Raw genomic sequence first — 27,967 nt, 5'->3', positions numbered from 1 at the left:
GCTGATGTGTGGGCAGTACTGATCAGATGAGTGCTGAAATGTGGTCACTTTAACCTTCCAGTGTGAAGCTAAGTGAGAAGATTCTTATGCATCACCTTCTGCATCCTCTGAAATGAGCACATCACGGTATATATACACTTCGTCTTGTCCAGTGACCTGACCTCAGGGTTCATCAGCCAGCCCCCTTATCCAGCATCTGCTGATCAGCAGATCTTTAAAACTCTTTTCATGATGGATTTTATTACGAGTTGTATAACGGCACCGAGTTTTTCCTCATGGTTATACTTTTAAAACTTTCTCTGATGTTGGAACAGAAGGGCAAGTCCCAAAGTACAATCCACTTTAGGGGAATTCTGGAGAAGTGGGATTTATTGTTGGGCAAGTCATTTAATGATTCACGCAGCTTTTCAAAGCAAATCTGATGGGATCGCATATTACAGTTATTAACTGACATGTCGACAGTACTCTAAAGAACTCAATCTCACGGGCCAGGTCAGCCAATATGCTCATGTGGGGCTCACATGGATGGAACATGGGCTGCGTGGGTTTCAGGTGGACATGGGTTCTGAGTGGGTTTGTAGATACTTTGAGGTCAATTTAAGAATTTTATTTTTTTTATTTTCCTTAATTCCACTTCATTTAATGACATATAAATGATGTTTAAAGGCATTTCTGCAGTTGTGTGGTTTATTTATATTATCTCCATCCTTTAGTATTGCTCATTCATTATACATTAAATACATGAAAAACGAAGGTTTTCTGGTCTGGTGTGTTCTGTTTTTTCCCACATGGCTTTAAATAGAGGACCCTTTTCTCTTTTTGAGGGAGATTAATGCAGTTGTCTGGGGTGCATAGGAATCAGGGAATGTAGGGTTCTTCCCTGTTGCTTTGAGGGAGCTCAGCATGTGGTCAGTTTCTTGGTCTCGAATGCAGTATTACTCCAGCTAAGCGCTTACTGAGTGTTCTCCAGATGTTTAAATATGTTCAAAAAGACAACGATTTTCATGGGGTGTCTGCAGAGGTTGCCTGTTTAACCTCTAATGCAAACCAAGAACTGAGAACAGAACTGGTGTTTTTTCACCACCAATCTTTAGAGATGCAGTTCTAACTATAAGAACTGAGAATATATCAGCAGGGGACATTTGAAGACTGTATTCTTCTCTTTTTGGTCTAAAATTAATATTGTAATGGTTGTATTTCTGCAAAATAAAGCTTTTGTTCAAAGTTAAAAATTGGTTTATTTTGTTTTATTGGAAGTTTTTAAACAATGTGGATAAAATCCAGACAAGCACATTTAATAGGGTTGGACTAATAATCATATCAGATCAAATTGAATCCAATTTATTTGCATTGCAAAAGATCAACAAAACATAAAACATCAAACCAATTGTCTTTTCATGTAATCTATTAAAATGACTACAGGTGCTTTGTTTTGATAGGCCAACTGTTGCCTGGCTGGGTGTTTTAGCAACATGCCGTTATATCACACATCAGGGTTTCATTAGATCAGACTTTACTCCTCTTATGAGAATCTGCACTATAGTCTTGCACAGAATTATGAATTTGTCCTCTATACTTCCTCCTATTCAAGCTTAATCTGCAGAGAGGCTGTGTTACAGCATGTAACCTGATATCCTCGTATCACTCATTGATAAGAGGCTTAGTTAAAGTCTCTACTGAGCCATAAAACACGTGACAAATTTTTCATGTATGAATTATTTAAGACTGTGAAGCCTGTTCCTCTAACCTTCTGACACCTGCCCTGATATTCTGTGATCAGTGAACTGTGTTTCCTGCTTCTAAGATTTGAGGATCCCTGCACAGCACAGATCAGTGTTTTAAAGAAAAAATGTAACCTTATGTGATACACTGTACACTGCTTTCAATGATAATCTGTTTGAAGTTAGTTAATTTGAAGTTAGGCTCTCCTCACACCTTGTGAACAGCAGTTAGACTGTAGGGCCGGTCTAAAGCTGTGAAATTACACTACATAAAAACCTAGTTCTGAGTACCTTTACCTTTCTGTTCTTTCTCAGGTACAGAAACGTGCACAGCTTTACAGCTATGGGGTGGAGCAACTGTCTAACTGCCTGCTTGTCAAAAGGCTCAGGAGATCATATGTTTGAATACCATCAACACCACAGCCCTCCATGGTCAGGAGTCTGAGAATAGGAAGGGAAGTCTCAGACTCCTGACCATGGAGGGCTGTGGTGTTGATGGTTGATGGTATTCAAACATGGGAATAAACAGTAAACAGGTGGAGGGGGCGGAGCCACAGACTAAACATCTTTCACAGTATTTAATCAATTTCAACTGCTGCTCATTTACTTGTGTTTTTTACTTAGTATGTTGATTGAACCGAGATGCAGAAGTAAACAATGTGAGTTAGGGGAACTTTGGACTAAGCTAAGTTGAATTAAAAACGCTCTTTAATCAGTTACCTGACTCTTTTAGCTTGGCCAATCAACTATTTATCAAATTTGATATTTCAGCAAACCAATTCTTTACAGTTTCCAGTTTTCATGGTTATACAGTCCGGATTCTGGCAGAATCCCATCAAATGCCATGTCCCTTTATTTGGCAGTTATCATAGAGCACCAATAAGAAGGTCACAACTGTAAATTGATTCCCGAACTGATTCATCAAAACCGCTGCTTTGTCGTCAGGGTACTTTGTATTTGTAGGGAGATATTATTTCCTTAAAGTTCGAGTATTCGCCCTTTTCCAGAAAAATATGAAGGTACCTGGTATTATATAAAAGCTTTATGACTAAAAATGTCCTACAGAACTGTTTATTCAGACTGGATTATATATATATAAATTATAATATGAATATTTATTTACTTATTTATTTGTATTATTTATTCGCTTACATCTAGTCTAAAATCCTTTTACTTTGAGATGAAGTACTTACTGCTTTTGCATTCAACACTTGTGCAGAATGTTCTAAAAAGGTTGGACTAATAAAGTGTAGCTCAGTAAAATATTAGAAAAAATAAAATACAAACAAACATCAAAATGAATCATATCAGATCAAATTAAACCAATTTATTTTCATTGCACTTTTTACAACTGGTGTCGCAAAGTAGCTTTACATATATTCAGTAATAAAACAAAAGATCAACAAAACATAAAACATCAAAACAATTGTCTTTTCATGTGATCTGTTAAAATGACTACAGGTGCTTTGTTTTGTCACCTGGCAGTGTGTTATATCACACATCAGGATTTCATTAGATCAGACTTTACTCCTCTTACGAGAATCTGCACTATAGTCTTATACAGAATTATGAATTTATCCTCTATACTTCCTCCTATTCAAGCTTAATCTGCAGAGAGGCTGTTTTACAGCATCTAACCTGATATCCTCGTATCACTCATTGATAAGAGGCTTAGTTAAAGTCTCTACTGAGCCATAAAACACCTGACAAATTTTTCATGTATGAATTATTTAAGACTGTGAAGCCTGTTCCTCTAACCTTCTGACACCTGCCCTGATATTCTGTGATCAGTGAACTGTGTTTCCTGCTTCTGAGATTTGAGGATTTTAATAGTATATATTTTTGTCATCTGATGTCAATATATCTGATGTGGGACACTGTAAAGTCAGACCAACTTTCATTGATGCAGTTTCTGATTACAGAGGTTTTTTGAGTTAACTCAACTTCAGTCATAAGTTCTCTAAACTCACATTTTCTACTGATTCACCTCAGTTTGGTCAACAGTACACACTGAGACGAGCCTCAAAAACATGAGTAAATGAGCTGCAGCTGAAACTGATTAAATACTGTGTCGCTCCGCCATCTCCCTGTTTTGGTCCAGGGAGGATTAATCAGAATCAGAATCAGAATCAGAACCAGAATTAGATTTATTGGCCAAGTACATTCACACACACAAGGAATTTGTTTACGGCTAAAGTGTCTCTCTAGTATTTACAATATACAGCTACTCTACATATAATTTACAGACAGTACACAACATACAGAGAACAGTAGTATACACAGTACACACACACTATACCAGGACACAGTATGTTTAAATATGATATAATATAAATATTTTCTATATGTAAAAAACATGTATCTCCAAATTAGTGACTTTACAGGAGAAGTCAGAGAAAAAAAAAATCTCCTGAAGCATCAAAGCAATAAAATGATCCTCTGGGATGTCACCTGCTGATGTTGGTTCACTGTGTTTAATCAGTCCAAAGTCAACGCAGCCTGAAGTCTATCGGGAGATTGTAGAGCACTTCACGCTTCCATCTCCTGACAAGCTTTATTAACAATTTGACAATTTCCTTTTTCAGCAGGACTCACACAGCAGCAATTGCCCACAATTCCAAAACTACTCCCAAATTTTGCAAATATTACTGTGCTTAACTGTGCAGCCAACGTCCGAGACCTGAAACTGAAGGCCACTATTAAACCAACCTGCATGGGCTTCAGTAACATCTCAGCAGTGCCACAAGCTGATTGCCTCCAAGCCAAGCTGCAGTTCTGTCTTCTACACCCTTTTCTGTTTGAGATTAAAAAAAAAAAAGTATGATTTTCATGCGCTGTAAGCCACACTGATCAAAAGTAAAACCAAAAAATGCTTGAAATGTCTCACTTTCCGTATATGAAATATAAAATATAAGATTTTTTTTTTTTAGATGTGTTTGTACATATTTGGCTCCATGCTTCCACTTTTAACTGAGTAAGATTTTGACACGATACCCAAACCTTTACATCAGCACAGTTTCTCTGAAAAAAGGAAAATGTGCTGATCTAGAGAGGAACGGGGAGAGGGGACTTTTGTGAAAGATAATTTGCTAGCGCCGGAGGCCTTCTGTCAGTTGCAGCTATACACTGAAGGCACGTATGCCCTAACCCAGACCTGAACCCCATAATGAACCCCAACTGAAGGCTACTATCAAAGCAACCTAGGCTTCAATAACATCTCAGCAGTGCCTCAAGCTGATCGCCAGTCATTGGTATTGAGTGTATAAGTAAAAACATACTTATTGAAAGTTGGACATTTCTGTCTTCTATATCCTTTTCTGTTTGGTCTTATGAAGTATTATAATAATTTGAGATACTGAAATGTGTTTCAATGTCTGACATGATGTGAATCTGGCAGTTGTTCTCTACACTGTGTCGAAATTTCATTTAATAATCATGAATGGACCAAAATAAATGCTCCAAAAGGACTTTTTATATTATACGTTTTTATTTTGACTTCCATTGAAAGCTAAGAAGGTTTTTTCCTTCTCCTGTAAAGTTGGCATTCGTCAACTAGAGGGGCTAAATCATGGTGTTAGCTATGCCTGGGAATTTTCATGAGAAAATTGAGTCTTTGAAACTTTTAAGTTCTGAACTAAAGCCAAAAAAAGGCTTAAAATGTCTCACTTTACGTATAAAGAATATAAAATATGAGACAGTTCACCTTTTTGAATTGAATTATGAACAAAAATAAACTTTTATGCAAATTGCATTAGTAAATTTTTGGCTCCATACTTCCACATTTAATTGAATAATAATATAATAATAAAATTTTGACACAATATCCAAACTTCTACTCACTGAAAAAATGAAAATTTGCTGTATAGGAGTTCCAGTTAGCGCAGATTTCCACAGGATACCTTTTTTCATATACCAGGATACACTTTTTTCATATGGCTCCAAATATTTTAACAAATATTTAATCAAAGGTCATATACATCAATGACCTTAGATAATCGAATAATGCCTTCAGTGAAGATTCAGATAGCACCGATAGCAAATGTAGTGTAACTACTATAAAGACCCTGGGCTACCTGGAACCATGTCTGTGTAAATCCCCTACTTTCCCCCAACAACACCTTTGAGCCACTTGGGCCTGACGCTTCCCTGTACGGCCTTTATAGCACCTTTTTATGATACCTCGTCTCATAATGCAACCGAAACCCGGCTAATGCTTAGTTCCAGAGAGGAACCATAAAAGTCATTAATGATACACACAGGGCAGCTGGAGCTAGCTTATATTACCCAGATAGACATACATCATTAAGACACTTACAGCCGTACCGTGTTAATGTTTAACTGCAGGCACTGGTACTGTCTGGTACTTAACACACATTGAGGTTAGGGATAGACGCTGAGGATGGGTTAGCCGAGCGTAGACAAGCCTCTACAGTCTGAAGCTCAGCACGCCGCAGGAAGATTTGGCCATAATAAAGCTCAAAATGAGAAGCTGTAACACAAACTGTGTGGAAAAGCCCCTCTCTCTGGGCTTTAGGAAATTCGGACGCTGTGTGGGAAAATATCCGTGGTGGTTCTTAGTTCTGCCACTTGTTCTAGCAGGAGGCCTCGGGAGCGGATTTTACTTTCTCTCTGATCGAGAGAGGAACGACATCGAGGAGCAGTTCACGCCCAATAACGGCCTCGCCAAAGCAGAGAGGGCTTTCGTGAAAGACCGTTTTCCGGCGTCTGAGGCCTTCTCTCAGTTGCGGCTGTACACCGAAGGCACGTACGCCTCGCTAATCATCACAAGCGGTGCTAACATTTTAACAGTAGAGGCGCTTCAGGAAATCCTGGCTTTGGACGGAAAGGTTAAAAGCATCACTGCAGGGAATTCCCTTACATTCCAGAGCCTTTGCGCCAAATCGGGCAACAAATGTGTAACAAGCGCAGTCTTAAACATCGTGAACTACAACGCAAGTCAAATTCAGGGCACTGCAATTAGCTACCCCTTCAACAGCGGCGTGTTTTTAGGGACTGAGGTCGGTGGCGTGACCCTGAAATCTGACAACCAGACGATTGAGAGCGCAAAGGCGATCCGGCTCTATTATTTCCTAAAAGACGACCTGGCAAAGGAGACAGATGAATGGCTGCTTGCGTTTCTGAAGGTGCTCTCGCAGGAAGCAAACTCTAAAACGGTAAGATTTTCACATTTCACATTTAGAGGTTGTGAACATTTGCAAGACATTTTACAGTAATGCAATCATTTAAATAGATCCCTGTCATGCAGGAACTTTGAATCTCAATTTTTGCTGATTTTCACTTTTTTACATAATGTGAATCTGACAGTTGTTCTTCAAATTCTTTCACAATTTTATAATGAGTGGATCAAAAGAAATGCTCCAAAAGGACTTAGAAAAACACATTATTACATTGACTTCCATTGAAAGGTAAGAGGGTTTTTTCCTTCTCCTGTAAAGTTGACATTTGTCAACCAGAGGGTATTAACTATGTCCACCAGAGAAACCAGTCTTTGAAACTTTTCAGTGATGTTATATACTATTATTTCTGTTTTTTACAGTTGTATGTAAATGATTGACTTTGGGGAGCTGGTTGGTGTAGGCTTGATTGTCTAAGTAAAAATACAAGTAGAACAAATCTTCCACAAAAAACACACTTCTCTCATTCTAAGATTCATGTCTGTTTATTTGCTTAATAAAACATCACAAAAAGAAGAAACACATTTACGTAATAGCATACTTAATATGTTATGTCTCATTTATAAACATATAAAAAGCTAGCTTACAAAAGCTAGAAATTGAGCAGAAAATGTCAGATTTAGGTTTTTTTCAGTAAATCAAATTGTATTTGATCTCAGAGTAAACAAGGGTTCCCTTAATGTACAATATAGAAACAGAAGTAATGAAAACTGTATAGTTTAAAAACATAAAATATTAATAAATGATAAAGAACTGGGGTGCCCAAACCTCTGCATATGACTCTGTGTACTAAGAAACTGTGGTAAAATGTACAGCATGATCACTTTCTCATCTTTTTAATTTATAATGTTTTGTTTTGACAGTTATCCATCTCATATTTCACGTCACTGTCCAGACAGGAGGAATTCAAGAAGAGTCCAGAGACAGTTATCCCGTTTTTCTCTGCCACGTATTTTCTGGCCATTACCATCTCAGTTGTGTCATGTTTACGGTAAGAAAGGAGTAAACGTCTATTAACATCTGTTATGTCATACTGTAATGACACTTTTAAAGGTTTTGCTGCAGAAATCCTATTTATTATTATGATCTGATTACTAAATGCATGTAAACACACTCACACATGTTATTTACCTCACCCATCACCACAAGTGGTTTTAATGTTATGGCTGATTTTTTGCTGTTAGGCCCTATTTGAATGCTATTCAGCCTTGTTTGCGTGTGAAAGTGGCAGCCATTCTTTTAGGTTAAAGGTGAAGTTTAATTAGGGTACGTAATTCTACCTGGTAACGAGGGATTATTGGGTTGTTTTACTGTTTAGTGAAGACGAAACCTCTGTTAAAAATTCTGCTCCATTTCTGTAGCCTCGACTGTGTGAGAAACAAGGTGTGGGTGGCCTCCTTCGGCGCATTGTCGGCCGGCCTGGCTGTGCTGTCCAGCTTCGGCCTACTTCTACTCTGTGGGATGCCCTTTGCCATGACCGTCACCACGGCTCCCTTCCTGATTCTGGGTATTAAAACACCTAGTTTTTGCAACTGTGGAACAACTACAGGACCAGTTCAGTCTAAAAGTGCCAATGTTGCTGATAATGAATGAAAGCCATGGTGGCCACCAGCTTCCGTTCACTGTTAGCCATGTTAGCATATTTGGTCAAGCTGTTCCTTTCATGATTGAATCATTTTATATTAGAATAATAAATATTTAATAATGTCAATCTCAAATGTTCTCGGTGTTCTAGGCATCGGTGTTGACGACATGTTCATCATGATCTCCTCCTGGCAGAAGACTAACGTTCACGACGCCGTTGAAAACCGGCTAGCTAAAACATACGAAGAGGCAGCGGTGTCCATCACCATCACCACGCTGACCAACATGCTGGCTTTTTACATCGGCATCATGTCGTCTTTCCCATCGGTCCAGTCCTTCTGCGTGTACACAGGCACTGCCATCCTGTTCTGCTACATCTACAACGTCACTTTCTTCGGTGCCTTTCTGGCCTTCAATGGGAGACGAGAGAAGAGCAACAGGCACTGGCTGACCTGCATGGTGGTGGAGCATCCGAAGCCCAATGCCAAAAACAACATGTGCGCTGTAGGGGGCGCCTACGACCCTGTCACCAAAACCGAAGAGGAAATGCCAATTAACACGTTCTTCAAGAAGTTCTACGGCCCGTTTTTGACGAAGTCTTGGACCAAAGTTGGGGTGGTACTAATTTACGCTGTTTATCTAGCTGGCAGCATCTACGGCTGCACGCAAATTAAGGAGGGGATTGAGCTGAAGAACTTAGCGCCTGATGACTCGTACGTGGCCAAATATTACGATAACCAACACGAGTACTTTACGGAGTTCGGTCCGAACGTTATGGTGGTTGTTAAGGACGAGGCGTTTCCGTACTGGAGCGAAAGTGCCGTTCAGGATCTGAACACCTGCCTCGAACAGTTCCAGAAGCTAGATATGGTGGCTACAAACATGACAATGTTCTGGCTCGATTACTATTTGAGGTACGGTGAACAAATCCACGCCAATCTTTCGGCCAAGACAACGTTCTTCATGCATTTGCGCCCGTTCCTCACAGTCTCAGGGTTCAGCCAGGATGTTAACGTTAATTACACCACTCAGCAGATCTACGCCTCACGATTGTTCGTCCAGACCATAAACATCAGAACAGCGGTCGATGAAAAGAACATGCTGGCCGCTTTCAGACAGACCGCAGAAGACTGCCCAGTTCCGTTGCTGGTCTACCATCCAGCGTTCATCTACTTTGATCAGTATGCCGTCATCGTCAGCAACACCATCCAGAATGTTTTGGTCGCTACTTTGGTCATGCTCATCATTTCCCTCCTGCTAATCCCTAACCCTCTGTGCTCTGTGTGGGTGACGTTCGCCATCGCCTCCGTTATTGCTGGAGTGGCCGGCTTCATGGCACTGTGGGACGTCAATCTAGACTCCATATCGATGATCAACCTGGTCATCTGCGTTGGCTTCTCTGTAGACTTTTCCGCTCACATTTCCTACGCTTGTGTCTCGAGTCAAGCTACAACGGCCGACGGGAAGGTTATCGACGCGCTCTACAATCTCGGCTATCCCATCATACAAGGAGCCATCTCTACGGTGGCTGGCGTGGTTGTTCTGGCTGCCGTGCAGAGCTACATTTTCCGGACCTTCTTTAAGATCATGTTCTTGGTCATCTTGTTCGGGGCGCTTCATGGTCTTGTGTTCATACCGGTGTTCCTCACCTTTTTCGGAATTTGCAGTAGCAAAAACTCTGAGGTCACAAATGACAGTGAACCAGTCGAGGTGTCGTCCGAACAACCTGGAAGTGTGCAGAACAGACAGAAGCATGCTTACTTTAACCCGTACATGAATCAACAAAGATCTGAAAGGTGTGGTTTCTCCACAGCGGGGTAAGGATCTAGTGAATGATAGATGGATAGTGGACAGATCGTCCAGGAACACTAGCAATAACTCCAACATCAGGGCCCTGGAACACCATGGATGTGTATGAACTTTATGAGCCATGTTCATAGGTATGTATAGCAACCACCTTTGGATATCATAGCAACTGCCTAGCAGCACCTTAACAACCACTAGGCAACACCACACCGGCCGCCTGAAATACCATGGCAAACACCTAGCCATACTACAGCATCCAGCCAGTGCCTACTTGGCAACACACTAGCACCCACCTAGAATACCATAGCAATTGCCTAATAGCCACATGAAATAGCAAACATTACATCAAACACATAGAAACAGTGAAGCATCTAGCAACCACTTAGCAACAACATGGGACACCATAGCAACTGCCTAGCAACCACCTAGCAGCACCCTAACAACCACTAAGCAACACCATAGCTATACCTAATATACCATGTAAAACACCTAGCAATACTATAGCATCCATCTAGCGACCACTAAGCAACACCACAGCAACAACATGGGACACCATAGCAACTGCCTAGCAACCACCTAGAAGCACCCTAACAACCACTAAGCAACATCATAGCTATGCCTAATATACCATGTAAAACACCTAGCAATACTATAGCATCCATCTAGCGACAGTGACTGTGAATCCAGGTTAAGGATGACTAAGATGTTCTGCCTCACACATCTGTACAGCTGTGGATGTGACCTTTTCTCCCTGCCAAACATTTTTTAAATAAATAATAAATTAAATAAGAAAAACATTTCCCTTCTGTTATTACAGCATTATGTGTTTGAATAAGTTCAGCTGTGGCCCAAAGGTGGGACTGGAGGGACACCTCCTATCTCAATCCCCGGGAGCAGCAGGAAGGACAACATGGGTGGGGGAGTGAAGGACAGCGCTCCTCCCTCCTTGTCCCTTTGTGGTTGAAGTGCCCTGTATATGAAATGAAATGTTCATAATAAATGAATAAAAAATAATAAAAACAGTGTGTTTAACTGGACAGATGACTATTTATTTAACAAATACATTTATAAGTCATTAAATTCATAATAAAAATGCATAATAATGAATTCACTGGACAAACTCCCTCTAGTGGTAGAAAGAAATACGCTGGCAAAAATAATTACTCTTGTCCAACAGCTCCCTCTAGTGGTAAAACCAGAAACACTGTCTCCACGCCGTTCTCTGGTAGTGCAATAATTACACTAGTCCAACACCACCCTCCTGCAAGTGTATAACTGCGCCCTGGAGAACCAGTGGGCGTAGTTAATCACTGTTTTATTGCCTTGGCCAATCATACAGCAGAAAGGAACTGTCAATCAGAAATTGCACTGGCGAATCAGAAGTGTTAAATAACTGTTTATCATTTTGTGGATCAACCTTTCCTGATAACGCTGGTCCAATAATAATGCACTAATCCAACACCGCCCTCTAGTGGTGAAAAACGCACTAACCCAAAAAAATGCACTTGTCCAACACCGCCCTCTAGTGGTAAAAGAAATGCACTTGTCCAACACCGCCCTCTAGTGGTGAAAGAAACGCACTGGTCCAACACCGCCCTCTAGTGGTGAAAGAAATGCACTGGTCCAACACCGCCCTCTAGTGGTGAAAGAAACGCACTGGTCCAACACCGCCCTCTAGTGGTAAAAGAAATACACTTGTCCAACACCGCCCTCTAGTGGTGAAAGAAATGCACTGGTCCAACACCGCCCTCTAGTGGTAAAAGAAATACACTTGTCCAACACCGCCCTCTAGTGGTGAAAGAAATGCACTTGTCCAACACCGCCCTCTAGTGGTGAAAGAAATGCACTGGTCCAACACCGCCCTCTAGTGGTGAAAGAAATGCACTGGTCCAACACCGCCCTCTAGTGGTGAAAGAAATGCACTGGTCCAACACCGCCCTCTAGTGGTGAAAGAAATGCACTGGTCCAACACCGCCCTCTAGTGGTGAAAGAAACGCACTGGTCCAACACCGCCCTCTAGTGGTGATCTACCGAACCGAGACTACAGTTAAGTTTCGGTTTCTGTACATCACAGCCTCTCTTCCGCTGGCGTGTTGGGGCGGAAGCTCAGACTCTGTCGATTCACGCGGGAGATTTGGAGAAAAAATCACTTTGGCCCCTCAGTCAACGCCCAGGGGAGCGCGTGCAGCTAGCGTTCAGTAAGACATATGCAGTAACGTGAGGAGTGAAGGGGGGCTGCTGAGCAGCTGAGCAGGTAAAGAACCGAAGCCCAAGAAAACACTTGTTTAGTTAGTGTAGCAGTCAGATACTGTTACACACACACACACACACACACACACACACACACACAGACACACACAGACACACGCGCACACGCACACGAATTTGCATAACAGCTGTTTTTTCTGAGCAGGTTAATGAATGGGAATAAACGTTCAAATGGATCCAGCATTAGAGTCTCTCCCCAACGAGGAGCTGATCCGGTTCTTTCACTGCAAGAAGACCGAGATGTCCTGCATGGAGAACCCGCACACGTTCCTGAACCAGCTCAGAGACCACAATCTGATACCAGAGAAGCTCTACAAGGCAAGAGAGAAAGCACACTCTCCAGCTGTCTGCCTGTCTGTCTGTCTGCCTGCCTGCCTGCCTGCCTGCCTGTCTGCCTGCCTGTCTGTCTGCCTGTCTGCCTGCCTGTCTGCCTGTCTGTCTGCCTGCCTGCCTGCCTGCCTGCCTGTCTGTCTGCCTGCCTGTCTGTCTGCCTGCCTGCCTGCCTGCCTGCCTGTCTGTCTGCCTGTCTGCCTGCCTGTCTGTCTGCCTGCCTGCCTGCCTGCCTGTCTGTCTGCCTGTCTGCCTGCCTGTCTGTCTGTCTGTCTGCCTGCCTGCCTGCCTGCCTGTCTGCCTGTCTGTCTGCCTGTCTGTCTGTCTGTCTGCCTGCCTGTCTGTCTGCCTGCCTGCCTGCCTGCCTGTCTGCCTGCCTGTCTGTCTGCCGGCCTGCCTGCCTGCCTGTCTGTCTGTCTGCCTGTCTGCCGGCCTGCCTGCCTGCCTGTCTGCCTGTCTGTCTGTCTGTCTGTGTCTGTCTGTCTGTCTGTCTGTGGGCTGTAATAGAATTTGCTTGATTATGATTTAAATGCAGGAGAATATCTGTGTGCATTAAATCAGGTTCTGTCACATGTAGAGTTTAATGAATAAAATCAGAATTATAGAATCCACTTTACACTCCCCTTCTCCAGAGACATCCCTGCAGATCACTATATTATGTGTATTAATGTGTACTACACTGTGTACTGCTACACTCTACTACACCTAACTACTAATACATCTACACCTCATACACCTACAGAACTACCAATACATCTACACCTAATACACCTACAGAACTACCAATACATCTACACCTAATACACCTACAGAAATACCAATACATCTACACCTAATACACCTACAGAACTACCAATACATCTACACCTCATACACCTACAGAACTACCAATACATCTACACCTTATACACCTACAGAACTACCAATACATCTACACCTAATACACCTACAGAAATACCAATACATCTACACCTAATACACCTACAGAACTACCAATACATCTACACCTCATACACCTACAGAACTACCAATACATCTACACCTCATACACCTACAGAACTACCAATACATCTACACCTAATACACCTACAGAACTACCAATACATCTACACCTCATACACCTACAGAACTACCAATACATCTACACCTTATACACCTACAGAACTACCAATACATCTACACCTCATACACCTACAGAACTACCAATACATCTACACCTCATACACCTACAGAACTACCAATACACCTACACCTAATACACCTACATAACTACCAATACATCTACACCTAATACACCTACAGAACTACCAATACATCTACACCTCATACACCTACAGAACTACCAATACATCTACACCTCATACACCTACAGAACTACCAATACATCTACACCTCATACACCTACAGAACTACCAATACATCTACACCTACATAACTACCAATACATCTACACCTAATACACCTACAGAAATACCAATACATCTACACCTAATACACCTACAGAACTACCAATACATCTACACCTAATACACCTACAGAACTACCAATACATCTACACCTCATACACCTACAGAACTACCAATACATCTACACCTCATACACCTACAGAACTACCAATACATCTACACCTCATACACCTACAGAACTACCAATACATCTACACCTACATAACTACCAATACATCTACACCTAATACACCTACAGAAATACCAATACATCTACACCTAATACACCTACAGAACTACCAATACATCTACACCTAATACACCTACATAACTACCAATACATCTACACCTCATACACCTACATAACTAGCAATTCATCTACACCTAATACACCTACAGAACTACCAATACATCTACACCTCATACACCTACATAACTACCAATACATCTACACCTACATAACTACCAATACATCTACACCTCATACACCTACAGAACTACCAATACATCTACACCTCATACACCTACAGAACTACCAATACATCTACACCTCATACACCTACATAACTACCAATACATCTACACCTACATAACTACCAATACATCTACACCTAATACACCTACAGAAATACCAATACATCTACACCTAATACACCTACAGAACTACCAATACATCTACACCTAATACACCTACAGAACTACCAATACATCTACACCTCATACACCTACATAACTACCAATACATCTACACCTACATAACTACCAATACATCTACACCTAATACACCTACATAACTACCAATACATCTACACCTCATACACCTACATAACTAGCAATACATCTACACCTAATACACCTACAGAACTACCAATACATCTACACCTACATAACTACCAATACATCTACACCTACATAACTACCAATACATCTACACCTACATAACTACAATACATCTACACCTAATACACCTACAGAACTACCAATACATCTACACCTACAGAACTACCAATACATCTACACCTCATACACCTACATAACTACCAATACATCTACACCTACATAACTACCAATACATCTACACCTAATACACCTACATAACTACCAATACATCTACACCTCATACACCTACAGAACTACCAATACACCTACACCTCATACACCTACAGAACTACCAATACATCTACACCTCATACACCTACATAACTACCAATACATCTACACCTAATACACCTACAGAACTACCAATACATCTACACCTCATACACCTACAGAACTACCAATACACCTACACCTAATACACCTACAGAACTACCAATACATCTACACCTCATACACCTACAGAACTACCAATACACCTACACCTAATACACCTACATAACTACTCATACACCTACACTTCACATGCCTACTACTAACTATTATTATATCTGCTATAACAATGATATACCTACTAATAGACCTAAAATACCAACTACTAACTATTAGGATATGCAATATATCTACTAACACACCTGCATAACTGCTAATAGAGATGAAAGAATTCATCTATTTGAATACTTGTGTAAATTCTGTCTAAGCTGCTGGGTGACGCTCAGAGTTCACTGTGACTGAAGCGTGTGTGTAACGTACAGTGAGATGAACTAAATCAACTGCATCACTGAGTCAAGTCTAACAGACACTCTAGACTGTGTGATAGTCTACAGTTGTGACACGGATACATAAAAGGAGACCTTTACATAATTTTGTACGGCATGGACAAAAGTATTGGGACACACCACTTAATCATTATATTTATGTGTTTCATTTATTTCCATTGCAAGCACCTATATAGCTCTGCAGCCTGTCTTTCTTCCACACATTAGTGAAAGAACGGGAGGTTCTGAAGAGCTCACTGAACTCCAGCGTGGTTCTGTATGTAATAGGAGACACCGCTGCACCAACAACTACAAGTCAGCTGGTGAAATCTCCTCCCTCCTAGATCTTCCTCCATCAGCTGTGAGTGATGTTATTACTGAACAGTGGAAGAGTTTAGGAGGAACAGCTCACAGAGAGCAGCTCAGTGTCCACAGAGCGTCTGTCAGACCACGTAAAGTTACAGAGCGGTACAGAGCAGTACAGATTCTGATGTTCAGAGTTTTTTTAAATATGGTGTTTGCTTAATTTACGAGGAAAATGGGATCCATCATGATGAGCAGAGCGGTGAACCATTCTGTTCTTAAGAGCAGCTTCTCCTCCTCTCCCGGTGTCTTTGCAGAAGGTGATAAGCATGAAGTGTAAGGAGAGGAAGAAGGACGGTGTGTATCAGATCTTGGACCGGCTGGAGAAGGAGAAAGCCAACTCTGTGCGCCAATTTTGGTCTTGCGTGTTTAATGACCACGTCCTGCAGCACTATGCAGCTCTACGCGTGCTCAGAAACAGCCTCATGGACGGTAATTTAATCAGCACCTCACAGTGAGGGCTAGCCTGGCTAAAGAGAATCTTCCAAACATGGTGGAGGTAGTTTCACACAACTAAGACCTTCAAAAAATGATTTAGCAAAAAATGCATCAAGAACATGCAGTATATTTCATACTGGATATACATACAGTACCAGTCAAAAGTTTGGACACACCTGGTTGAATGAATTGCAGGTTGAAGTGAAAGGAGGTGAGTTGGTCATATAGGCTATTAAGGCTATGTATTGGTCAATTAGTACACACACACACACACTCTGTAGATCTGTGGATCAAGTGTTTTAGCACACATTCAACCAGTGGTGTGGTTAACCAAAGGTGTGTCCAAACCTTCGACTGGTACTGTGTATTTATATCAAGGTACTAATAAAAAAAATTAACCTAATCTTATTAGCCATTCAAGCTCTTCCTGGCTAGCTCTTTCTCAGTGACCTGTTCTGTTTCTGTCTGACCCCAGGACCACTTAACCATGAATTCTCATATATGTCACAGTTCAGTTGCTCTCGAAGCGTTTAATCATTGTTGACCTTTTTTAGGCTCCTTCAGGAGCTACATAAATCTCCCTGCACCCCCAGACGAGGCACAGAGAGAGAACAACACCGCCCAGAGCAAAGAAACCCCAGCGAAGGAGAAGAAGGGAGGAAAAAAGAGGAAAAAAAGTGTTGACGAGACAGAAGAGGACGAGCAGCCAGGCCCATCGTCTCTTTCCACCCCCAAGCTGAGGAAACCCACCAACAAGCTCAAATTCTGTGAGTATGTGGCCTAATACTGCTGTAATGGAGCACACAAGAGCAACCCCAGCTTCCCCCAGCTGCAACAGGCAAACACTGACAAAACCTGCTCTTCACAGCCGACAGAGGGTGCGAGGCGGGCCCAGAGGACGGACGAGGTGTCAAAAAAGTAAACATAAATAACCACAAAGAGGAAGTTATTCATTACAGTGGTCTGATGAACTGAAATTAGATCAAAGGGAAACCAGCGGGACCAGCTTTTAGTCAGCAAAGGGCTTGGCAGGGTGGCCAGAGGACCCAGGTGACGGCCGTAGATGGGCACGGACAGCTGGTGTCAGTCAGGTTCGGCTGTGAGAGAAGGGGAGAGTAAAACACACACATTTAGCCCAGCCTCAATGCAGAGCTTGTACTTACCCGACTGCTGTTAAGGCCGCGGCCAGGAATGGAATACAGGTGCTCTCCTTGGCCAGTGCCAGCCATGCCCACTTGAACGGCCCCGCCCCCTTGGTGCAGCACCTCGGGAAGCGTTGTGTTTCTAGGCGAGCTTGGCTTCGAACCTGGCCCGGCAATACCACACGATAAAGCACAAGTTAATTGAATATCAGGTGACTTATACCATCTATACCATCCAGTCATTCAATAATACTCTTAAAGATATGAGGCAGAAAAAAACTTTATTTAATCAGAAAGACTGAAGCACTACAGTATAATGCGTTAGCACGAGACAGCCAGCAGTCCCCAGTGCAGTCTGAATAAGTCTGATTCTACATGCGGTTTATACAGCTCTTCTTATCTGGACTTCTGGACAACAGCTACCCCTACGCATATTTGGTTTTCTTAGTTTCTTAGTTGTTTGGTCCTGCTTATCTTCCAAGAACAAGGGTCCTTTCCCAAGCACAAGCTCCTCTTTGGCTTCAAACATTCCTGCTGTCCAATTCAAGGCCTGGTTGCTCAATGCTTCTCTTTATAATCCTTCTAATGCAAAGCAATCAATCACTCTCTCTCTCTCTCTCTCTCTCTCTCTCAGCTTCTCCAGTAAAGAAAGGAGAGAAGGCCGCTATTTGGAAATGGGCCATTTTTAAAGCTCGGCTACCCGTGAAATGTGGAGATAAAGAAGGCACTCTCTATCGAGACAAGCTGAGTAAAGGTACTCCTCCATCAGTCCAGTATCATATACCATTAAACCCAGCAGTAGAGGTAGATAGTGCTCCTCTACGCTCTGTCCAGAGCAGGGCTATGAAATGTTTTAATGTGTTAATGATTGATGTGATTTTGGCTTGTGCATTACGGATATGGCTATTAATATTCTGAAACGGATTTACCACAGAGATAAAGTCTTACATGTTTAAGTACAGTGTGTAGAGTTAGAGTTTAAGCTGTTTCCTTATGAATTATTCCAAAGTTCTGAACGGTAATGATCATTTGTTTGTGCACGTATAGACTGTAACAACTTCACTATATGGATGTGTATGTGTGTGTGTTTTGTGTAGGGGGTGTGTGTATTCTTTCCCAGCGCCGCTGGTTCACCCCTACTGGCTTTGAGAAGTTTGCAGGAAAGGAAAGATGCAAGAACTGGAAAACTAGCATCCGCTGCCAGAACACTCCACTGCTCAAACTTATAGAGGTAAACACACGGCACTTAAAGAGCACGTCCACCCTAAATCAGCATCAGCAGGTCTCAAACACCTGAAAAATGCTTGTTTGGGGGTCTGGTGAATATCTTCACTATTTCACCATCAATTGAAGTGATGTTACAGACACAGAACTGAAATTCGTAACCACTAGGGGGCGCACTAGCCAGGTTAGGAACAGCAAAAGTGTAATTTGCATCAATTATTCATTATTAGTCCTCTATTAATCCTCTAACTAGCATTTACATGGATTAAAGGGGTTACTCCAACACAGTTCTTGCCAAAACTACTGAACGTGAGAAACAGTGGTAATATAGCGTAGTTTGTTTATGTACTTGCTAAATGATCTACTTTTTCAAATAATAATAACAATAATATAAAAGAATAATATTAATATTCAGATGTGTATCATTATGAGAAAATGCATCATTATAGGAAAAAATATTCATACTGCTCATCCCTAATATTAATAAATACACCAAGATTCACTTTTTCCCATCTTTTCTCTCTTTTCAGGAGGGAGACCTGGAGCCTCCACTGGCAAAGAGACGCTGTGTTAGAAAGGTTCTGAGCTGTTTGTTTTGTTTTTTTCTTTTTTAAGATGATGATGATGATGATGATGATGATTATAACTATGGCCCCGGGGTCACAAGTTCAAATCTCAAGCCATGGCGCTTTGCCATCAGCATCCGGGGCCTGAATGAGCACAATTGGCCGTATTCTCTCTCCGGGTGGGTGGCTGATGCTCTCTCCCCTCACCACTCTTAAGCAACGTTGGTCGGCACAGGAGTCTGTTTGCTCGTGCGGTGGAGCTGGGGACCCGGTACTGTGTACTGTGTACGGTGTGTCGGCTGCCCGGCGATGCTGCATTGTGGCAGTTGAAAAAGAGGAGGTGGCTAGCTTCACGTGTATCGGAGGAGACATGTGTTAAGTACTTACCCTCCTAGTGGTGGGTGCAGTGCAAGTGCTAGGGGTGGGTTAATTGGTAGTACCTAATTGTGAGAAAACAAGTTCTCATGTTTTTATATTTGATCTGAGGTGAATTTGTGCAGATCAGTAAAGGCAGGTTTCTCTTCTTGCAGAGCCAGAGGGTGCTGTTTATTACCAGTTCATCTGAGAGCTCCAGTCCTCGTCAGTATACAGAGATGCATGCCTAGTCTTTACTGTGCAGCTTGGTCATTTATTTATTATGTATTTATTGATTATGGCTTGCTGTGCCTCTCTCCTAGGTTCAGACTCCAGCAGAGAGATGGAAGATTCAGGTGACGAAGTTCAGGAGGAGCAGAGTGGAGTGGAAGAATTGGAAGACAGAGAGGAAGAAGAAGAAGAAGATGAGGATGAGGATGATGAAGAAGATGAAGATGAAGACGAGACAGGGCCAGTGGATCCATCTTTGTTCCAAGCTCCTTCTTTGCCGGTCAGCTGTGGCTCAATGAATGGAGTCTTTTATAAGTGCAGATTTGCCTCAGGTAGGTGTGTGTGCACAGATAATCAGTGTTTAGCCTCAAAATGGAAAGGAAGGAAATATTAAAAGGAAGGGATATTTAAAGGAGTGGTTCGGGATGCAGATCTAATAAACAGAGGTGGGCTACATGAGTCTAAAACCTCACCCCGTTGAGCTGTGGAGCAATGGAACTGTGTTCTCTGGAAAGAGGGTTGGTGCTCCATCCAGTACTTTTGGGATGTTGAGTTGGGGATGAGGTGGGATGGTCATCATCCAACACCATTGACCTTGTCGCTGAATGCAATCAGATCCTCAGTAAAGTAAAAAGCATGATGCCATTAATTACAGAAGCAACAATGAACAAGCAGGTGTCCCAATACTTTTGTCAATATAGAGTGTACAGAAAATAGGTTCCTTAAGGGGAGTAACCAGTTATGGACACAACAAGGCCTTCACCAACACCTGCATATGTAGGACAGCCTGTTTCGCTCATTTCTCTCCACTTCGCTTGCACTGTTGTGTTTATTTCTGTGGTAGGTGTATGACAGGCTGAGAGTGTTGGACCGAAGGTTAATTTTTTAATCCATGTTTTATCAGATTTCTTGATTTTTTCTTTCAATATTTGGTGGAAATCTCAATATACACCCCCACTCTAAAATATATATGGTACCCACTGCTCTAAAACCAACTAAGCATTACCTATTATGCTTTTTTAGCCTTATTCGGACGGGGTAAGTTTTACATGGGGAGGTGGAGTAAAAACGTGAGGATAACCCACATAATCTTATAACCCACTTAGTAATAGTAATACAAAAAAATTGTTTGAAAATAAGCTATATGCTATAAGCTATGCTACACAATGACTTTTCTAAAGCAGCCAGCAATGTCCAGCTCCTTTCCCCCATGGTATGACTTATATAGACGTGTGGATTCGCATTGGATTAATATATATTATTATTTTCATGGCTTGTTTTACAAAATTGAAAATCTCTACCCAAATTGGAAGGCCATTTACCTAATCTCCGGCTGCGATACAACAGCTAACAGACACCTGTGCTGCTGACCAACATCACACTACGAGTGATGTGGTAAGGAAGTGCCATCAACCCACTCCTGAGAGAGAGCAAGGCAAATTGTGCTCTCTCAGGCTCTGGCTGCTGATGGCCCAGGATTAGAACTAATGATCTTCAGATCATAGTAAAAGCACCTTAGTCCACTGGACCACTCGGAGCCCAAATGTGGCTGAATCTTGACTGATGCAGGAATGCACAGTCCATAAAAACTGACATGGCGCAGCATTTGTACGGGACTGAACTCACTGAGACACCCTGGTAATGTTAACATTACCCAAACCTCAAAGACTAATCCCAGGCTGAACTGGGCTTTTAAAAATGACGTGTAGTATTTACAGTACACTCAGAAAGCACACTGTGATGTCATTTATCACAATAGCGCCTTATTAGTCGTATTAATAAGTATTATATATATATATATTGTATAATATTTGACGTAGGAATTAACGCAGTGTTGAGGAAATGATTAGAAATCAGACATTAAGAGAAGCTTTTTTTTCTGCTTCAGGGTTACGTGGTAAAAGCGTCCGCACGGAGGAGCGCTGGTTCACTCCGGAGGAGTTCGTGAAGCAGGAGCAAACTCTGACAGATGGCCACTGGAAAAAAGATATAAATTGTCATGGCAAAAAGTTGCACTACCTACTGAAGGTAATACAGAAGACTTGAAATGCAGAATAAAAAGCTTGAAAGTGGCTGAAAGCACATATTCATCCACTTTCACGCCAACTCCAACTTTCCAAATCCCATGATTCCCATAAAGAGCCCATTGTGGCACCTTTCTATTTGTAGACTAACTGTTGTATGTTCTGCTTATAGAAAAAGATCCTGACAATACATTCCCTGCTGTGCAAGTGTACACTATGCAGTTTTAAAGAGCAGGATCAGGTAAGCCTGAAAGTCAGTCTACACATTATTTTCTATACGCTACATGTAGATGATTCAGACTATGCTAGTATATCACACAGATGTACACAGTATTGAGCTTTGCAGTAGAACAAGTGGAAAAAAGCATGTAAAATTATGCCTAGCATTAAACCCTGGGGTACACCTATAATGTAACCTTAAATCTGAGACTTGAAGATGAGATGAAATCTGGTGATTGGTAATAATTCTGTATTCTATATTAGTGTAATATATATATATATATTCTTTTTTTTTTTTTTTTTACTTTTCCTGTAATCAGCTGGATCAGGACAATGATGACGTGTGCTTCATCTGTAACTCTGAGGGTGACCTGCTGTGCTGTGACAGATGCCCAAGATCTTTCCATCATGACTGCCATTTACCAGCTATCCAGGACGATACACTGGGGTGAGACTGTAATGATGCAATGAAGGACACTTTCAAGAACACTGCCTCCATATATACTGTATATTGTCGCTTTACAGGGAGTTGGGGGTGATGAGGTGGGGTGGTGATCATCCAGCATCCTGACCTCACATACACTCTTGTCACTGAATGCAATCAAATTCTCACAGCACTCCTTCAAAATCTAGTGCCTTCTTCCTGGACAGTAGAGACAGTTACTCCAACAAAAGCAGGATACACTCTTTTAATGCCCTTGATTTCAGAAGAAACAGGAGATAAATAATCAGGTGTCCCAATACTTTTGTCCATATAGTGTTTGCTTGGTTGAAAGGTTTGTAGACAGCTGCTCCTCCAGAGTCGCTTTTGAAATCAGGGGTAATAATAGGGAGTTTTTTCCCTTTGCTGCAGTAACAGCCCTTACTCTTCTGCAATGGCCTTGGAACATTGCTTTGATGATTTGATAGTGTTCAGCCATGAGAGTATAAGTGATTAGTTATAGATTGTTATAGTTATAGATTATAGTTGCAGTGCTCCCAGTGCTGCATGGCTTTATAGCCCTCTATCTACAGGATGACCTTGGGCATAGTGGTTTGGACTCATGACTGATGAAGCAGATGGCATATGGGCCCTTTATCTTTGTGTGTGTGTGTGTGTGTGTATGCAGAGAGAAATGGATGTGCACGTTCTGTGTGTTGAAGACTTACCAGAGTTGCTGGCACGATGGTCATGAATTAGATGTTCTGGACAGTGCTATTACTCAATACACAGTGGTACGTATACAGATAAACACACACACATATGCATACACTTACACACATTCACACTTTTCTGATGTCTGTGTGTATGTGTGTTACTTTGACAGCACTGTGAGTACTTGCTGATGTGTACCTACAAGGAGGACGTGGAGCATGTGTTTACAGAAGACCCCAGCATAACGGTACGAGCCCTTTCCCTAGACCCACCCACATTCAGAAGGTACTCACAACAGCAGAGGCAGATGTAGATCAGTGGATGTAAATTATATGTATAGTTCAGTACATGGAGTTCAGTAGATGGAAGTGACAAACTGTGAATCTCAAACACTGCAGTTTCACATCCAGCAGAGCCAAAACAGAGCTGTAAAACAGGCAGATTTCAAAAAAAAATTTTCTTTTCTTTTTGGGTCCAGATCCCGAACTACAGCAGTGTGATTTCTCAGCCCATGTGGCTGAACAGAGTGAAGGAGAAGCTGCAGAATAAAGAGTACTCAACACTGAACCAGTTTGTGTCTGACATCCGCCTCATCTTCCACAACTGCCACATCTTCAATAAGGTGAGCTGCCAATATGCTGTAAGTACAGTGGTGCAAAAGTCACAAAACACCTGTTATCGTTCAGTGCTTCAAGCGTCCCACATCAGATAAACAGCACTTACAGGCTTTCTTCTCTGAGAGCTCTGAGGAAAGCTGTTGGCGGGCTTCGAGAGCTATGATCTGAGGGCCATCAGTTCAAATCTCGGGATCCGCCATCAGCAGCCAGAGCCTGAGAGAGCATGCTGGCCTTGTTCTGGGTGGGTAGATTCTGCTCATCACTTAGTTACAGTACACATGTCCACTTGCATTTGTTTTTGCTGTGTGTGGGCATGTCTGTGACCTTCCTGTATGCAAATGAAGCCAAAAAAAACGTCAACATAATTTTTTTGTTTTTTAATCATTCGTATTGTAATCTAATTCTGGAAATCCAGATACTAAAAAACAAAAGAAAAGACAGAAAAGAAGAATGCTGTTGAAAAAAAATTGTGCTAAAAATTGAATAACCTGCTCTCTGATATTTGCACAGTACTCAGCTGTCTAATGATTAGGATGTTGGACAGTACTGTCATGACTCGACAACTAAATGTTTCATGTGTAATTCTACTTTTGCTTTTACTCATTAAAATCCAGAATGTGACGAAGGTCTCTCTCGCTGTCTGCAGGGCAATGAGGTTGACAGACTGGGATCCAAACTGAGTGAAGGGTTTGAGAAGGAATTCCAGGCCATCTTTAACATCCAGTAGCATCACTCCTCGATCAGGAACTGTCAACTGACTGAACTTTATTACGGATGGATTCTTAACAGAAAGGATTCATTTGGGAATGTTTTTACAGTGTGATAATGCATCTTTTTTAACAGGCTTTTGAAAGAATCCAAAGAACATTTTAACCAGGCAAAGAGCCATTTAAGCATCCTAATGGTACTTTGAGTTGTCATGGTTCTATAGGCTTTACTAAAGAACCTAAGTGCAGTACCTATACAAAGTATTATCCCTCTTTATGTTCCCCTTTTATGTAGTTTTATTAATTGAACCATTATTAATATTTTGTCATCTAATTTGTACAATCTAATTTTATAAAAAAATATATATTATAAAAAAACAACAACAATTTAGAGTGGAACCAGTGTGGACTCTGTGTGGATAGGTCTCAATTAGGCTTGTACATCCGGACACTGCAATTTTCCTCCACTCCTCTTTGTAAAACAGCTCAAGCTCTGTCAGATAACACAGGGATCGGGAATCAACATCCCTTTTCAAGTCCAGCCACAAATTCTCTATTGGATTGAGGTCTGGATTGGATCTATTGGATTGACCTTCACCTTGTTGTCTCTTCAAACCATTTATGCATAGTTTTTGCTGTCTGCTTCAGGTCATTGTCTTGCTGCAAAGTAAAATTCTCGTAGTTCTTTTGCAGATGAATAAGATTGTCCTCAGAATTTCCTTATATTTTGCTGCTTTAACTTAACCCACTACCTAAACAGGCATTCCAGGGCCTGCTCCTAAGAAGCATCCCCCACAGCATGATGCTGCCACCACCATGCTTCACAGTGGGGATGGTGTGGTGATGTGCAGTGTTTGGCATCTAGTTGATGGCCAAAAAGCTTCATTTTGGTTTCATCAGACCATACCGAACCTTCTTCCAGTTGACCCTTGAGTCTCTCACATGCCTTTAGATGTCTTTGGGATAAAGCTTACACTGGTGAAGAACCTGGGCAACAGTTGTGGTATGCAGAGCCTGTTTTCACAGGGGCTGTTTGCGCTCAATTTCTGTGCAACCTAACAGATCTTCAGCAGTTTTCAGCAGTTTTGGAAGTAAAAATAGGAAGTAAAATTAAAGTAAAATTGCAGTGTCCAGATGTACAAGCCTGACTAAGACCTAGCCACACAGACTCAGTGATGTGATGATATTTTCTACCTTTTTGTTTTGTATTGACCATGATCACATCCATAAAAGCTATAAAGTAGCTTTAAAAGATGGACAATATATAGACATTGGCAATGAACATATCTGCATCAAGTGAAGTAGAGAATGACACAGAAACCTTAAATGCTAAATAAGACAATCTGCATTGTAAGACCCCTACCACTCTGGGAAGCTGCACATGGCCCAGGGGAGGTCGGGTCTGTTGGGGGCCGGGGGATTGGATGGTTAGACCAGTTCTAGTTTCAAATAACCTTTGATAGGAATAGCCTATGCAAGGGTATCAGTCCCTCCATTTCCATTTTATTCCATTTCCTATTCCTTCAAATTCTCTATCTAGCAGGCACTCTGCCGGTAGGATTCTCAGGTAGAAGTCAGGTATTATTCATACTTGGTATTTGTCTCATTTACGAGATGCAGTACATAGTATAGTCTCCTTATACATAGTATTAATACCTTATTCATTACTGATACTGAGGCTACACTGTCGCATTCATGAATCTAGTTGTGTTACCTTAAACTAGTGTGAAGTTTAATCCACAGGAGGCATTGTTTATTATGCAAAGCAGTGATTTTATTCATTATCTGAAACTACCTGTTTTTGTGAGCAGTGTGATCATTAATTATGAATTCATCATTCATTTCTTGGCAAAACAATACTGCATCAACAATAGAAGCTGCAGTATAGCCTCGGGCTGCACGATACTGACAAAAACTGACATTATGATAATTTGTTGTTCTGCGATATTAAATCGAAATCTTCAGAAGTCAATAATCCAACATGTAGTGATATTAATAATGAGCTCTGTGTATCCAATATTGGAGTAAAATAAACAGGATATGGGGCAGATAGACCTGCCTGTGGTGGATCTGTCATGCAAAATAAAAACAGTAGGAATTTTCCATTTGTATTATTGTACTGTATCCTTATGTGACATTAAACATCCTGCTGTGTAAATAATGAGCATGTGCACATTGCAATGTCAGTGCTAAAATGATTAAAGATGCCACAATTAGTCGCCATAGTCGATGATGTCAATGCTGAAATTTTAGGCTGCTGCTGAGTCCGACTCGGTTCTGAAAAGGATGAGAGCCTAAATTTGGCACCAAACAAATTAGTTGATTATTTATTTAATATTATCTTTACAGGGGCTGTCACTAAATCCCTGTGCAACCTGACAGATCTTCAGCGTCAGTTTTGCAAAGACGAATGGAGTAAAATTGCAGTGTCCAGATGTACAAGCCTGACTAAGACCAAGCCACACAGACTCAGCGCTGTGATATTACTTTACATCATATATATTTAGTTTGGGCCAAATTATTGACCATGACTACATTTATAATAGCTATAAAATATGGAGAACATGGAGGCACTGATCATATCTGCATTAAGTGAAGTAGAGAATGAGACGATGGTGTTTTGTACACTGGGCAAATCAGACAGATCCCAGTGTTTATATGTTGGGGAATTCCAGGATTGCGTAAATAATTATATAAATAATTTTGGGCAGGGTGGTGATCATCCAACGATCACAATCAAATGCTCACAGCAGCGCTCCTCCAAAATCTAGTAGAAAGCCTTCTCCCCTTGGACAGTAGAGACAGTTACTGCAACACTCTTTTTTTTAAATACCCTTCATTTCAGATGAAATAATGATGATGAATGAGCATGTGTCCCAATACTTTTGTCCACATGGTGTATCTGCCCCATGCCAGAGCTCTAGAGCTGTGAGAGCTCTGGATAGGAGAGCCTGACAAATGGCA

General features: G+C 41.4%; 2 protein-coding genes across 2 annotated transcripts; both read left to right on the top strand.

The window, feature by feature from the left end:
* Nucleotides 1–6,165: 6,165 nt before the first annotated feature.
* On the top strand, nucleotides 6,166–11,343 carry LOC140551172 (patched domain-containing protein 3-like). The gene is made up of 4 exons (XM_072674552.1): nucleotides 6,166–6,895; nucleotides 7,780–7,907; nucleotides 8,278–8,423; nucleotides 8,652–11,343. Exons 1-4 carry the CDS (start codon nucleotides 6,203–6,205, stop codon nucleotides 10,319–10,321), a joined length of 2,637 nt encoding a protein of 878 aa, XP_072530653.1. The 5' UTR covers nucleotides 6,166–6,202; the 3' UTR covers nucleotides 10,322–11,343.
* A 1,057-nt stretch (nucleotides 11,344–12,400) lies between these two features.
* Nucleotides 12,401–27,106, top strand: LOC140551171 (uncharacterized). Its single transcript, XM_072674551.1, has 16 exons — nucleotides 12,401–12,560; nucleotides 12,720–12,892; nucleotides 16,604–16,778; nucleotides 17,339–17,551; nucleotides 18,561–18,680; nucleotides 19,024–19,157; nucleotides 19,681–19,728; nucleotides 20,247–20,295; nucleotides 20,394–20,633; nucleotides 22,190–22,329; nucleotides 22,498–22,566; nucleotides 22,865–22,992; nucleotides 23,654–23,759; nucleotides 23,852–23,926; nucleotides 24,158–24,301; nucleotides 24,943–27,106. The coding sequence occupies exons 2-16, from the start codon at nucleotides 12,728–12,730 to the stop codon at nucleotides 25,021–25,023; spliced, it is 1,887 nt and encodes a 628-aa protein (XP_072530652.1). The 5' UTR covers nucleotides 12,401–12,560; nucleotides 12,720–12,727; the 3' UTR covers nucleotides 25,024–27,106.
* The last annotated feature ends 861 nt before the right edge of the window (nucleotides 27,107–27,967 follow it).

The sequence above is a fragment of the Salminus brasiliensis genome, chromosome 3 (genome assembly GCF_030463535.1).
Source record: "Salminus brasiliensis chromosome 3, fSalBra1.hap2, whole genome shotgun sequence".
Classification (NCBI taxonomy): Eukaryota; Metazoa; Chordata; class Actinopteri; order Characiformes; family Bryconidae; genus Salminus; species Salminus brasiliensis.
The sequence above is the reverse complement of the archived record's forward strand: the minus strand, read 5'-3'. Positions and strand labels throughout refer to the sequence as shown.